Here is a 16230-nt window from a genome sequence, read left to right as displayed (position 1 = left end):
ATGACGATTTTAATCACTCGTATTACTGCAATACCTTACTGCGTCCGTATCACTGCCTGTGGGTATGGGAAACAGTCTTGTTGTGAGAGCAATATCGAATGAAGCCTCGTTTCAAACGGGTGTTACTAACGTGGCTAGCGTTGCTAACAGAAGATAAACTAAAAACATGAAATAAAGTGAAAATTTTAGAAGTTCAAATGGCTGCGTTTTGATAAGCGCCTGGTACTCGGCCAGTGCTACCATAGCAACAGCTTTGTGGGTGGCGTCCATGTTTTTTCTCCAACTCGGACGCGCAAAACATACCAGAACGCTTGAAGTGTGGAAGTGGCGTCATATCCGAGGGCCGAGTCGGTTCATTGACAATTAATAGAACGCAGGGTTAGTCCCCATATTGCAAGGTTGGTTTTCTGCCTGAGAACGTTGGGGGGAGCGGGGAAAGTCACTATTCTCACCACAACAGGTTATTAAACCATCCAAATGATTTCTAAACGGTTTTATTATGTTGAAATAGTCGAAATGTAATCAATACACATCATATGTAGCATTTGTTATTTCGTGTAGAGTTTTGTAAACTTCTCAAATAAATTCAAATCAAAATTAAAGCCCGACATATATCAAGACTCTTATTTTGAAATGTCTATGCTTTACTACTCCAGTTGCTCATTCAAAAAGATTAGGAAGATAAAATATGCATTCTTATAACTATCTACAGCATATTACAATTTAAGCACAATAAAGTTAACATTAGGGGTGTGTATTTAATAAAGTATATTGTGTCACAATATATCGCAATACAAAAATGCAACAATATGTATTTTGTATAGTTCACCCAAAATGAAAGTTAAGACAGATTTAATTTAGCCACAAATATGGTAAACCCAGAAGGCCACATATTTGTGCTTTCATGTTTATAAATGTGCTTTCATTTGTGCTTTCATACATTTATAAATAATAAATGTAAAAACTACATTATTTAATCAAATACAATATTTAAAATCTTTTAAATATATTTAGTCAGGTTCGTCCTCAAATTTAAAATTAGGAAACTTTTTTCAAGTACTCAATGGTACCCTGACAACTGCATTTCTTCATCCCATCATCTGAGAAAAACATTGCTTTGCAAGACAATCTAGGTAAAAAACAAACAAACAAAAAAACAGGCATAGAATGAAAAGACCTCTAACGTTGTTCTCTCAGTTTACTTTGGGGGAAAGGCAGGGGTCTTCTGTGGAATCTACCACCTCCATGTACAAACACTGCATGATTTATGGCTCAGTGTGATCCTACTGAGAAACATGCTGAGTATCAATTGACTCCAACTCCTTGATGCTCTCTGACTCATGTGTTCTAATATTTAAAGGATTAGTTCATCCCAAATTTGAAACTCTTTCATCATTTACTTGCACTCATGTTGTTCCAACCACATATGACCTGCTTTCAATAATGGAACTATTCCATAACATCTTATACACGCAAAGCAACAACAAAAAGTGAAACGTACGTATCATAAACGTTGAGCAGCCAGTTGAGACTCATGTCCACGCAGAGAGGCACGTTGACCAGGCTGCTGTGCTGCTGCTCCAGACGGTCGTAGATGCTGGTCAGACAGTTGATCACCTGCATGATGTCCATGAATTGCTCATTCTGTTTCAGATTGTGCTGGTCAAAGGCCTCACAGGCCGCAGACATGCCCAGTAGATCCACTGTCCACAGAAAAATGCAAAATTTGATAAAGTGCTCTGATAACAATTGTTTATTCAATTAGTTTTTTGAAATATTAACATTTTAAAAGGTGGCTGTCATAAAAACTTGTTTTCCTTACGGAATAATTCAAGTATATTAAATAAGCTCCTCTCTAGAGTTCATTTTTCTAGCTAACTAGAGAGCCTATAGACATCAAATGGCTTTCCTGAGGTAAACATGACGTGACAGTGTTTCCAAGCTGTTTTCTTGACATCTTTCCAAGCTTTAAACAATGATTGAGTGATTACAATACTTTCAAAAAGTTGTACTGTATCTTTGAACATACGTTCTGATGTTCATTCCTTTTTATTTATTTTAGGAATGTACCGATATGAAGATTTAGGCCAATATCTATATAAATAAAATTGATTACAAAATCAAGCCTGAACACAAAAAACTAAATTCTCACCATTAAAATGAGAATTGAGTAAAACCGAGAAAGAGATATTTTGAACCTAGCCCTAGAAGTTATAGTGCACCACTCCTGAACGCACGAAGTTAAGTTTCATCATCGCAGCAGGTTCAGGGTTTGGAAGCAGTAACAGACCGTACCGTTTGCTTTAGGAAACCCTGTTGTGTAATCAAATGTGTGGGAAACTAGTCAGTCATTCTAAAAAAATATATATATTTTCTTTATTATTTACAACTTACTATGAAATCTGACAGAGACAGAAGCAAATCGTAACCCTTTCCTCCTCACAAAATGTTTCTCTGAGACATGGTTTGAGCCTAAATAAAGTCTTTTTATGAGTAGAATGAATATTCAGAATGAAGGTTGTGTGATTGCAAAGAGTAAGTTGTGTGAACTCACAGCAGAGAGCTTTCTGCATTCGTCTGAGCTTCATTGCCGTCCTGTATGCAGAGAATCGTACGTTGTTGAGATCCGCTGTTTAGCACGAGAAAATGGGACATGTTCATTTTAGCAAACTGTTCATGTAACATTTCATTACGGTCACAGTAAAACCTCTCATCTCTGCATCTGACAATTTCTCATTTTTGATCTTATTTGTTGGGATCTGAAAAACAGGCAGCAGAGACATCAAGCTAGTATCATCCAATTAGTCTTTTCCATTTTTAGTCCACTGATCAAAAATGTTTCAACTAACAATCTGACATTTTACTTAAGGGCAATTATACTACAACACAGATTACTGCAAATGTGAGAGATTATGAGAGACTACTTCATAGCAAGGTTGTGCTAGATGGCTAAAAGAATTGTTACAGCTTTTCGACAGTTTATCTACGCATATTTAACAATATATCTATGTATACATTTTATGTATTACATGAATCATTACTTTACAGACACTATTGCCAGGTTTAAATGTACATTAAAACCATTAAAAAGTTTGGCTACATTAATTAGATAAAAAATACAGTAAGAAGTAGAACTGTGAAATTTTGTTAGAATTTAAAATACTTGCTTCGCATTTTAATATATTTTAAAATCAAATGTATTCCTGTGATCAACACTAAATTTTCAGCATCATTACTCCAGTCTTCAGTGTCACATGATCATTCAGAAATCATTCTAATATGCTTATTTGCTGCTCAAGAAATTTCTTATCAATGATGAAAAACAGTATTTTTTTCAGTATTTTTTTGATGAACAGAGCATTTATTTGAAACAAAAACTTTTTGTAAATGTAAAAGTATTTAAAGTCACTTTTTATCAATGTAATGAATCCATGCTGAATAAATCCTGCATTCCTTTAAAAAAAAAAAAAACTTTACTGAAAAAACTTTACTGTGGTGTGCTGTGCTGTAGTGTATATATTCATTTGTTATCATGAAGACATTTTAATACACAGTAAAATGCCACATGAAGACCCCCATTAACATTTTTAGCACCATCTTTGGAAAGCCACCAGCAAGATCATCATGAACATGCTATTAATATTCAATCCAGCTCTACTTCATGCACATCAGACTTGAATCAGGCCTACCTAATGACTGGTACAGTTCTGCCATCTTTGGGTGGTCCCAACATGTTGTCTGGGTCTGGTGACTGAAAGAAAAGACAAGGTAAATTACAATAAACAGTACCTCTGAAAAACTTACTTTATAAAGGCACTTTTCCACTGCATGGTACGGCTCACTTTTAGGGGGTTTGGTACCTGGTAATTTTTTTAGTGCAACCTCCAAGAAAACCGTACCGATACTAAAATGTGACGTGTAAACACTGCAGATCACTGATTGATCAGACAGAATCATCACTACCAGCATCATTGGATTTGCGGCACGAGACACCAAACCCGCTAGATTTAAATAGTCAGCAACAGCCACCGCAGTATAATTTGTTCGCACAACTTTTTAAAACGACCGTCGCACGCAACTTGTAACACGAAATGGCCGTATCGTGGTCAGTAGACGAGATGGAGGCGCAACTATAACGATCAATCTATAATCCCACCCACTTTGAAGCAGAACTAAACTGCACTCGAAAAAGCAAACCGAGCCGAGTTGTACCACGCAGTGGAAAAGCGCCATAATATACATACCAAAAGCCACTACAACATCCATAAATGTGTTTATGACTCATATTCAGTGCTTAACCCCTTACCAGTCGCCCCCCTTTTGGCAATCGAGTGCAAAATCACATACCCATAATAAAATGGTTGTTGCTAAGGAGTCCTTCTGACTACACACAAAACCAAGGTATCATTTAAAAGCTAACACTTGACAGTTTACTGTGAAATACTCAGAAGTGCTCTAGCAATTACTAATAGAGAGATAAAGCAGCTCAAAAACAATGCACAATTTTTTTTAATGTAAAATTCGGGATCACCAGTGATCCCTGCGGCTCAAGGGGTTAAGACAGTGTCATCCTCCATCTAAAGTTATATCGATTATGACAGTGATAAAGTGTGCTGGACAAGCCTTGAGTCTTTTTACATCCAACAATAAATCTTTATTTTCCTCAAACTCAAGAATAGCTCACAATTATGTTCTTCAAATAAAGGTCATTTTCAACAGATGCTCAACAGGGGCGCAGATGGCACTAGGGACGGGGGGGACATGACCCCCCCAGATTCATAGTGACCCGATCCGTCCCCCGCCCTCACTATCCCTACTAAAGGCGACAAAAATCGGTAAAACAGAGGATTAACCAGTGTTTTCGCCAAGTACATTAGCCAAAGTAGTGTCCCGGCCCGCCGCTGCTTCAGAATCGGGTCGGGGCAGATGCAGACTGACACACAATAATAATCTACACCGGTCACCATTACTTTGTTTGAACCGACGTTCTCACAACACGCTGTTCTGGGTGTGTGCTACGACTCCTGAGTGACGTCGCCGGGGTCCTATGATGAGCTTGTAGCTGCCTCAGTCGTGCCTGTAGGGGCGGGCCGGTAACCATAGTGATCATATACAATCTATGACTGAGCTGAGTCGGTGATTTTCTGAACTGAAAAAAATCGACTGTATAAATGCCACATAAAGGCAATGAAGAGACAAAAAACAATCACCTCATTTTTTCAAAAACAAACAATGTAAGTATCCTATGCCTGTTGACTTTCCCAGATGTGGCAGATTAGATTTGTTAAGGGGAATAGCTAGTCTGACAATAATGGCAAGAAGGCTTTTGCACTTAGTAAACACAGCAAAATGTGGAGACCATAACTATGCATTTAGGTGAGTGGACAGAGACAAATAATGAATGAACACAAAAAGAATGGTTGGATAAATCAAACAATTTATCGTCGTCAGGAAATAATGTTTTATCTTATCATTTAACCCATTGTACTGTATAAATTGACTGAGGTATGTTCACTGTCGTGTAAGCCCCTATAAAAATAATCATAATAAGTAAATTTGTGTGGTGCAAGGTTTATGCAAACAACAAATAAAGGCCTACATAAACTTTTGACATCCTCTTATAGCAGGAAATCATGTTTTTTCTATTGTATGGACTGGAGCAACGGAGGATATAGATTCTTAAATTATGGGCTATGAAAAACATTTCTTAATTTGTCATACATCATTTGAAAGATATTTCTAATCTATAAATTGCAACAAACTTGTAATTAACACTTAAATTTAAAATTGAGTTATTCTTAGACATTTTTGAAATGGTAGTTTTAGCCATTAATTCTCAGGAATATGTTGTATTTCACATTGTTGTGAAATTCTATAGAGGTATAGAGGGTTAACTGAAATTATAAGATTTAAAATGTTGTCCTCCTGGCCTGCAGGCGATTTCTGATGACAGTAAGGCAGGCCCTAGTCCAGAGGTCTTCAATCCTGCTCCTGGAGGGCCACAGTTTAGTTCCAACCTGCTTCAGCACACCTGCCTTTGTATATTCAAGCGATCCTGAAGAGCTTGATGAGCTGTGTGTTTCAGGTGTGTTTGATTAGGGTTGGAACTAAACTCTGCAGGACAGTGGCCCTCCAGGAGCAGGATTGAAGACCTCATGCCCTAGTCAGGCAAGTGAGGATCTGCAGGAGGGCAGCCACAAAACATACTTTGCTGAAGACATGAAGTTTTGGTGGGTGATTGGCATACTAGTCAAATAATAGTATGATCATGCATTGCTAGTGGTGATCAGGTAGGCCTTTGTTTACCTTTGTTCATTGTTGTTTATCCATGATTTCAAATAAGAATCCCCCAATGGCTTTTTAGTGCAAATCATTAGCCCAAATTACGCAAAGTAACTACTTGATCACTAGTTAAAGCCCAAATTACGCAAAATAACGAATTTAGTTTAAATCATTTGCTGACAGCTTGGTCCCCCCCAGTTAAAAAATCCTATCTGCGCCACTGATGCTCAAGCACATTTAACACATCCGTTGAACTATCAAGCCAATGACATATTACGATAACGATATGTTAGACATGCTGTCTATGATAACACGTCTCATTTAAAAGAACAGTTCAAAGGTGAACATTCAGTCATTTACTGATCCTTATATTGTTTCAAACCTGTGTGACTATTTTGTGGAAGATAGAACATACATTTAACAAGGTTGTCCTGGCCTGGCTATTATTTTGAGTATGATGGAATTAAATAAAAAATATGGGGTTCTAAAAAAGGCAGCATAAACATAACACCAATTTCAGAAAAGTTGGGACATTTTAAAATGTAATAAAATCAAGAATCTGTGATTTGTTCACCCTCTTTAAAGGGACGGTTTGGAGTAATTTCAAACTAGGGTCTTTTGCACTATGACCTCACGCCAAACACCCCCAAGAAGCTTTTTTTCCCTTGGTCGAACATTATTAAAGTTAGAGCTTATTCCGAGATACCAGCCGAATGGCTTAGTGCAGGCGCTAATGGATCCAAGGTTGTATCTCGTAAATTACCCCACTAATAATGCCCAGAATGGTACCAAACTTCTACAGTAGTACAAATAGGTTCTTTACTCATAAAACGAGGCATTGGAAAGTTTCTAAGTAAATCAGGAGTTTATTTAAATAACACTTGCCTGATGGCTTATGCTACCGCTAACCCGGACGTCGAGGTCACTTCCGCGATTTGGGAAAAGCCTATAAAAGTCCTGGCAGAAAGCAATGCATAAGGATGTAGTGTAACGACGCCCAGTTCCAGGAATGCACTAATATTTTGTTGGTAGTACCAGTTTGCAACAATTACTTGAGTTTGGCTTGAGGTCATGGTGCAAAGGACCCTAGGTTGAAATTACTCCTAACCATCCCTTTAACCTTTATTTAACTGAGAAAAGTACAAAGAAAAACATTTCCAATATTTTCACTGGCCAAATTAATTGTATTTTGTAAATATAAACAAAGTTTGATTTTAATGGCTGCAACACTCCAAAAAAAGTTGGGACAGAGGCAAAATAAAAGTGAAAAGATTATAGAGTATCCAAGTTGAATATCCGTTTTTACTTTTTACACTAACTTATCCCAGTTAATAGTGCTCCTGCTGCATGGGGATTCGGCAGTGACTGAAAACATTTAAAAACTCTAGCTGGTGTTAAAGAAGGGAGTCAATTTCTACATTGAGAACAGTGCCTGACTGTTTTGTTACAATGGCTCTAAATGAATCCATTAGTGGAAATGCAATTTACACTACTGAGATGCCTTGTTTTGAAGTGTTGCTATGGGCCAGGATGTTTGTGATTTTGGGCTTAAGCCAGCCAAGTGGCTCTGCAGAATTCTAATAAGGTGGAGAAACTTCAAAACTATAAATTATACCCAGCCCCTACAGTGTTAAAGCAGGAAAAAAACACCATCAACAAAAATTAGATGAAAGTGAACCTTCATGCATTTTTTTCTTCCAAAAGAAAAAAAAATCTTAAAAAAGTCAGAGGGGTCAAAATGAAAGAACTTTAAAAAAGGAGTTGTGGAAAAAATCAGTCTCTCTGAAATGCAAACATTATGGGGTGGAACCATACTAACAAAAAGGCACCATGGTAATACCAATGCCATTTACCATGGGATTGCCAGAGTATTTGTTTTGCTAGGGATGTTAATCAGCTAACTTGGAACAGGTTTAAAAGAACAGTTTTCTATATTAATATATTTTAAAATAGAATTTATTCCTGTGATGGCAAAGCTGAATTGTCAGCATCATTACTCCAGTCTTCAGTGTCACATGATCCTTCAGAAATCTTTCTTATATGCTTGGTACTCAAGAAACATATCTTCTTATTATCAATGTCGAAAACAATATATTATTGTGGAAACTGATTCTTTTATGAATAGAAAGTTCGAAAGAACAGCAATTAACAATGCAAAAAATCTTTAAGGTAACTTTAGTTCAATTTAAATAATCTCCAGCACTAAAAATCATTATTAATTCTGAATTAAACTTATAAAAAAATTTACACTGTAAACAATTATATGATCAATAAGTTGACAACATATGTTTGTGCATTGCTTTAACTCACCAAAATAAGTTAAGCAATTTTCAACTTTAAGTTATACAAGATTCAACTCATTTAAGTCAGCTTAATGTAATTTAAGTTGAATTGACTTAAACATCCATGTGGATTGTGTATATATATATATATATATATATATATATATATATATATATATATATATATATATATATATACACACACACAAAGAAAACAACAACATGATTTGTCGTCAACAAAAGCAAATTATTCAATTACAATTTAACAAGTCTTTATCACGCTTAATATTTTCCTGACATATATATATATAATTATTTTTTTACTGTCTTTGATATCAAAAAGTTTGAAAACACGCACAGTATTTCTGGGCATCACAAGCAGCTCACTATAGTCTTTGAGACACAGTCAGTATCTGGCAGCGCCCTCTAGGTTCAGGTAGTCTCAGTAGAGCATGCCAATGGCCTGATGGCAAATTTCCCACTGAGAACACCATACCTGCACATCTCAAGTCACTGCATGAGCGGAAGTACAGCAGTAATGTGGGTTTGGACAAGAAAAAGGAATGCCCACCTACATGCATGAACGCATCTAACAGCACAGTGTACCCACACAAACACGCTTCACGCAGACACCTCTATAATTGTGGCTCTTAGCTATGGTTGAATGCAAACGCAGCCGTAAGTATGTGGTTAAACCCAAAACAGTTATCTTCTGTGTGGTATAATGTTAACTTATGGGAAGTGCACGAATATGGAGGATTCTTAAGGCCAAGCCTCGTTTTAAATAAGGTTTTCTATCAAATACACCACCAAAAACATAAATGACAATATGAACGCCACGTTAGGTTTATCAGTCGGCATGCTGCAAGAAGGGCACAGTAGATGCATCAGGAACTATCGATGTGTTTGGCATTAGAAAAATAAACAAATCAAGCGCTGAACTGGCATGTCGCTAAAAGACGTGGACATCCCCGGCTGCACTGGTTCATTGTAAAAACCGAACAAGCACCTGCTAGGCTGTAAGGAAAACGAGCAAGGAAAAGAATCAGCGACTATACGGCAGATGGACGAATGCAAAACTCCTTCGGCGTCCTCTAGCTGCTACTCGCACGAGCCGACATTTATTCGTGTTAGCATTGCACTTACTTTCTCAAGTTCTCCCTCATCTTGCCTCTTAATAATCGCCGAATCCAACGTGTTTGTTTTTTTAAAATCCAAACGTTGTTTGGGGCGAATCACCTCCGCGGTGTTCCCTCTCTACAGGGGAAAAAGCATCCGACTTCCCTGCGATCTCCCTCCGCCAGAGCGGCTCAGACGAGGCGGAGCTTTTCCTCCTGCTCCCTTCCCCCTCCAACTCCTTTCTCCCTCTCTCTCGCTCACTCGCTCGCTCACTTACAGGAGGTGCTTCAAAACCTAGCATAACACCTACCTAGACCGCATTTTAGGACATCGCTTGCGTGCGATTCGAGAATTTGTGGAAATCGTTTAAATGTCCGATAGCAACAAAAAATATAGCTGCAACAAAAAAGAATTCCTAAAATGCTGGAATGAAATGTTCTAAAGACAGCGTTCTTATGCTTAAACAATCGATTCTACGTTCGAATTCGAAAGTGCCTATTTGATTCGCCAAGTTGTTAACGTTCGACCGTTTCAGTAATACAAAGCTCAAATCGATATTCAAAAATGCTCGGTCAACTACTAATCGAACGTTTGAAATATGAACTGTGGTCGTCAAATTGTTCATACAACGTTCGAACTCTCCCGTATTAAAAAAGCTTAAACCGATCGCCAATGATGCCCAAAATGCTCAATCAACTTTTAAACTCCACTGAGGATGGGTGATGAAAAACGAATCAATCATTTGAACGTTGATTATTTCCAATCGAACGTGTCAACCATAGACTGTTAAAAAAACGGTGGAAAAGAAATCGCTTTAAATATTAAGCCTACTAAGAAAAAAATCTCAAATTAAACGGCAGAAAAAGTTCAAAATGCTCAAAACGATTGTGGGATGCTAAAAAAATGAATACAACATTAGATTCATGCAAAGAAACAAAACAAAAAACAAAACAAAAAAAAATATCTACCTAGCTAGATATTTCATATCTAGCTAGGTAGCTCACTAGGTTTTGAGACGCAGTGAAAATGACCAGTATTTACTGTTTTGTTGGGGAGGGCTAGATGGGTTATTTATTCCCTGACAAAAGCTGCATGCTGCCACAGTGCAGGAATCTAATTTAAGAGGCTTACATTTTGCATAAATTTAAAATAAATCGTGTTCAACATAATATGCAGTAATTTGCTCAATGTGTTAGATGGGCTGAAGTTATGAAGTTAATGACTAAAAATCCCATAAAAAGTGTATGGGTAAAATATTTTACCGGATAAAACTTCTATAATAACCTTCATTACTGACAATAACAAACATTTAGATCACTAGTGTAGGCTACATATATAAATGTCATGAGACTTGGAATCGTATATTTCATATAAATTAGTAAATGAACTACTGATCTGTTAAGTATTAATGTTTGTTGACAACTTGAAAGTTATTATAAAGCAAGACCCTTTATTGTCCTGGAGCATATTATATGCAATAGGCTGGAAATAACAAATTCTAGTGCCATCTGACAAAGTACTGCTCTGCTTGACCAGCATTAATGACATTCATAATCTATGACAGCATCATTAAGAATCAGTTCTCTCCAATTAAGTCAGATTAATGCACTGTCATAAGCATAAATGCAGCTCTGACTGTATATGAAGCTTGTGCACATACTTTAGAGATTAAATAAATGATTTGAGGATGATATCGATTTTGAGCCACAAAAGCGATGAAACAACTATACTGAAATGACTATTATAATATACAGTATATATCACTGGAAAAAAAAATGTTGTACGTTTTTTGGTGTCGGTGACTATTTTTGCAATTTGTGCAATTTCACAAATAATTACAAAGAAACAGCAAGTGAAACACTGATTTAAAAATTAAATAGTATTTTTTTTTTCAGTGTCCAAGCAAAATGTAGACACAGGGTAGAGTTTGATAAGCCACACCACTTTAAATTGTCTTGGCAAAGAAAAATGATATAGAGGTGAATGTAATATTCATAAATCATAGGATGTGTGTCATCTATAGAAATGTAAGCATTTATATCATATGACTTCTAAAAAGGTGCTAAGCTGTGTACGTCTCAAGAGATAAATATATAATAAAAATAAATAAACAAATAAAAAACTGACTGTATAGTTGAGCCAATGGCACAGCTTACCCCAAATAATCTGACACACTTTCTCACTGCTACCATTTTGTGGGGGAAATGCTTCATTGAATAACTCACGGCTAACCTTTATCCAAATCATTTACATGGTTTATACATTGGCATTTTAAAATGGGTGTATTTTTCTGAAGATTGCTTTGACATAAAATTCATTACACTTTCCATATAGAAGCTTTGACGAAACATTTCTACATGGTAAAAATAAAATAAAAAGTAGTTCAAATTCTTTTAATCACAGGTAGTTGCATATGAAGGGCTGACAATTTATTTGAGGGCTCATTCTACCCTTATATTGTTTAGTCTATTGTACTGTTTTGTAACTACACATTTGTGCATCGCTTGTTATAAAGACAAAATTTATTTCTGCATGGAATTTTTATATGGAAACTGGCAAACTTCCCGAAGATATATGAATATGTATATGAAGATAAGATCAAATATCAAATATGAAGATAAGTTCTAAAACTCGCTCACTCGGTCATCGGTGTGCAGAAGTTCTCAGTTTATGTGACGCATGCTGCTACATGCATTGGCAGAGCCTAATTTATCATCTCAGATTATTCTGCACAAATTTTGCAGGGTGATATCTCTGTTTGGAAAAAGGTCACGCAAAATCACTTTTCTTTGGTAGTCTGCTGCCAGCTATGATGTATTTCTTAGTCTGGGAGCTTTCATAGTGTTGAAATTCAATTTGATAATTCAGTGTGGACCTTGAATGTGCCTGACATCAACATGTGGGTTGAGTTTGGGAAGACTTACTTGATATAGTAGGGGACATTGTTGGGCGAAATAGACCGTTCAAGAGGGCTTTCAACAGACGCTGTGTGCAGAAAAGAAAACCCATTCATGTTACCTCGATTTCAAAGCCCTTTCTATTCACCATTCACTTCTTCATTTGGTTCAAGACACATTTTATGTACAGTACCCAACTTCACTCAACTTAAGAAAGACATTACAAAATACACAGGATTAGTTTACAATGCTTGTCATTACAATGCTCATAATACTGCAAAACAGAACCACAAATACACACTCACCATGCAGGAAATTCTGAGTCTGGGGCCCCAAGTCCCTGTAGGCTGTGGTCAGCTGGGTCAGATGTTCCTCAATGGAGACCTAAAAAAACACAGAAGAGGCGGAAGGAACAGGAATAAATTGCTGTACAGAATAGCGTTATTTTCGTATTATTTATATACTATTATATTATTTACTTATTATTTATTTATTTATTTTATTTTTTTATTTTCAGTTTTTTGGTTTAGTAAGGGTGGTACTTCGGGTTAAAATTATTCTATTTCAGTAACATGGGCAACATTTGTGTGTGTATGTATATGTATATATATATATATATATGTATATATATATATATATATATATACACACAAATACACACACACACATATATTTATAAATTTATACATCTTATTTTAGCTTTATTTCAATTAACGGAAACAATTTTTAAAAGTTTTAGTTTACAAGAACACTGGAAAAGAAGGAAACGTAATGGTTAATAAAACTATTTCATAAAACATATTCTGTAAATGTGCAGAATGTTTCATCACGATTGTTTTTATGTTTCTGCCCAACTTCTTTTTATTAAATAATGCCTTTCTGTGTCCTTTGTCAAATCTCTGAAAGACAGATTATTTCTTGTTGCATCTCTTGCTGACATGTACACTTTTCAAAGATTGAACTATTTTTTTCCCTTCTCTTTTTGTGTCAGGAGCTAAAGCTGTGACCTGACTTGATTTATAAATAATGAATATAATTAGTACACGTTCCAAATTGTATTTTGAACAATTCATTAGTGCACGTCTTTTTGCTGATGTCATTAAAGGGTTCGTTCACCCAAAAATGAAAATTCTGTCACTAATTACTCACCCTCATGTCGTTACAAACCCATAAGACTTTCGTTCATCTTTGGAACACAAATGAAGATATTTTTAATGAAATCTGAGAGATTTCTGTCCCTCCATTGACAGCTACGCAACTACCACTTTGACGCTTCAAAAAAGTTCATAAAGAGATTGCAAAACTAATCCATATGAAATAAAAGGTTTAGTCCAAATTTTCTGAAGAGACTAGATCGCTTTATACGATGAACAGATTGAATTAAGGCTTTTATTCACTGAAGATAAACAAAAGTCTTACAGGTTTGCACGACGTGAGGGTGAGTAAATGATGATAGAATTTTCATTTTTGGCTGAACTAACAGGCAATGTAGGCTAATGTTAACCAGCAGCCAAATAGCTACTTAGGCATTGTTTGGGGGTAATCTCTCCATTCTGGTATGGAATGGCCAATCAGTTCCCAACTAATCAAATCAAGTCCCACACTTCTTTTCCACTAAACATGGTCTTTCACTTGAAAATATGTACATTTATGGAAGTCAAGGTAGCAAAAAAAGACAAATTCACGTTGACTTCAAATTAAAGAACATGAATGGATACCTGGAGAAGCCTCCATCTCATGTTGAGGTCATCGATTCTGCTCAGGTTGTCTGGAGAGAGCTGAATGTCAGGTGGTCTAAATGTGGAGGCCAGTTGGTTGACCTGATTTACATTATCCTGAATGGGAGCTATCTCCTCCTGGAACACCTGGAAAAATACATAAAACCTTAATGCCTTTTGTCTCAAAGCCTTAAAGATTAAAATAATAAACATATATACCACAGTGCAAACATGCTAATCCAAGTTGCTTCAGAGTATACCATGGTATTACCATTGTACATGTCCAAAAAAGCTTTTTTTATAAGGGATAAGAGGATACAGACCTTTACTCTGTCTATGTGGTTTTGCAAATCATCTACAAGCAGCTCCCCAACAGGCTTCCAAGAATTCTTCACAGTCTCAGCCTGCCGTAGCTTGAAGTCCAGCTGATCCTGGGCGTCCTGCAGCTCCATCAGCCTCTCCATGGCCAATTCCAGCTGTTGCTGCCAGTCAACAGCAGCTGCACCCAGATTCTTCCAGCGCACCGTTACATCCTCCACTTCTTTACGCAATATGCGGCCCACATTTTGAATCCTCTCCTCAGGACTCACATCTGGGCAGCACATAAAGTGAAATACAGGTTAGAGCATCTTTAAGTTATTGTATTTGGCATATGTGTAGGTGCAGAAGACTTCATACCCTTTTGTCCAGGCTTCGGTTTCAGACCCTCACGAGGCATCTCGGCAAGGAAGGTTTTAGCATTGTCAAGTGTTCCATTGATAACAGGTTCTTTGGCACCCAACTCTCTTCTGAAGACCTGTGAAAGCACAATGACTTGCTACCAAAAGTACAAAATGTCACAATGAGGGGTGAACATTTGTGCAACTTTAGCACTAAATCCTGCAACAACAAAAAAAATCCTTCACTTTATTCATACTGTATACCCCCCTCCAGTCAAACTTAACCAGGTGCTATTTTTTTTCTGGTATAGTGCTCCTTCATGCATATTTAAATCAAGCCATTGTCATTCTTTCCTGGGCAAACATGCCTCCTTCCTATGCAAATAAGGCTGATCATAGAATGCACTGGATTCACAAATATCAGTGCAGCCTAATGCAATTAACACAGTGCTGTTACAATGTTTGTGTTCATTTTCTAGTGATCCTGATCTGAGAGTTTAACTGCTCACTGTCTTTCAGCCATTTTCGGGGCACATTCAAACTGTGATCATCACTAATTTTGTGTCTGCGTTTACATCATTACTGGACTGCAGAATTCCTTTTGAGAACCAGGTACTAAAACAACACAGACACCACATGCCTTACACTAAAATCAATTTTGGTACTTGACTTAAAGCTGAAATCAAATAAAATACTAATATCAGATGAAAAGGTTAAAAATCAACTTTAGAAATGTTACCGTGGCAACTAATTGAAATACTTTTAAGTTGAGGTACTAAAAATCAAAGACGAATAAAATGTCAATCACATAAGAAAAAAATTACTAAAGTTTTAGTAATTACTAAATAAGTATTTAAATTAAACTGAAAACATATAAATAAAGTCAACTCAAACTATTATTAAATACTATAAACGTATAATGACACTGCCGCATGTGACACTATCAGTGGGCACATTTTATTCATTCAATGTTGTTTTTATGAGCAAAACAAACACTTAAACATTTAAACCATTAAACTAAAATAATGTGGTACAATACTTTTTACAGCCCTGATCCCTATGAACGTAATATGTCCTTATTATAGTAATTGCAATAACTGGGTAATAACTAACCCTGAACCTACCCTAAACCTAACCCATGTAGTTACCTTATATTAACCAGTACTTTCTTAGGTAAGTAAACGTACTGTAAAATAAAGTGCAACCAACAGTATTATAAAGCCAATTGCAAGATATTACAGCAAGCTGAGCATTATTATTTTCTTTTTATTTT

The 16230-nt window shown here is 36.3% G+C and overlaps 1 protein-coding gene across 14 annotated transcripts in view; it reads right to left on the bottom strand.

The window, feature by feature from the left end:
- The window catches only part of dmd (dystrophin), a 114131-nt gene that overhangs the window by 29256 nt on the left and 68645 nt on the right, over positions 1–16230 (bottom strand). For 11 of the 14 annotated variants that reach the window (XM_077205211.1, XM_077205207.1, XM_077205212.1 and 8 more), the window contains 8 exons: positions 14977–15094; positions 14622–14890; positions 14299–14445; positions 12886–12964; positions 12608–12668; positions 3690–3751; positions 2555–2629; positions 1502–1703 (listed from right to left, as the gene is read on the bottom strand). In XM_077205211.1, the coding sequence (XP_077061326.1) occupies positions 1502–1703; positions 2555–2629; positions 3690–3751; positions 12608–12668; positions 12886–12964; positions 14299–14445; positions 14622–14890; positions 14977–15094 (1013 nt within the window). Of the gene's footprint in view, positions 1–1501; positions 1704–2554; positions 2630–3689; positions 3752–9710; positions 9958–12607; positions 12669–12885; positions 12965–14298; positions 14446–14621; positions 14891–14976; positions 15095–16230 lie in introns of those variants that run through there. The other 3 variants (XM_077205219.1, XM_077205221.1, XM_077205220.1) reach the window with 2 other exon arrangements.

The sequence above is a fragment of the Siphateles boraxobius genome, unplaced genomic scaffold (genome assembly GCF_051911475.1).
Source record: "Siphateles boraxobius isolate OS27281-9 unplaced genomic scaffold, OSU_SipBor_1 53, whole genome shotgun sequence".
Classification (NCBI taxonomy): Eukaryota; Metazoa; Chordata; class Actinopteri; order Cypriniformes; family Leuciscidae; genus Siphateles; species Siphateles boraxobius.
Note: the sequence above shows the minus strand (reverse complement) of the source record. Positions and strands in the feature narration are given on the sequence as shown.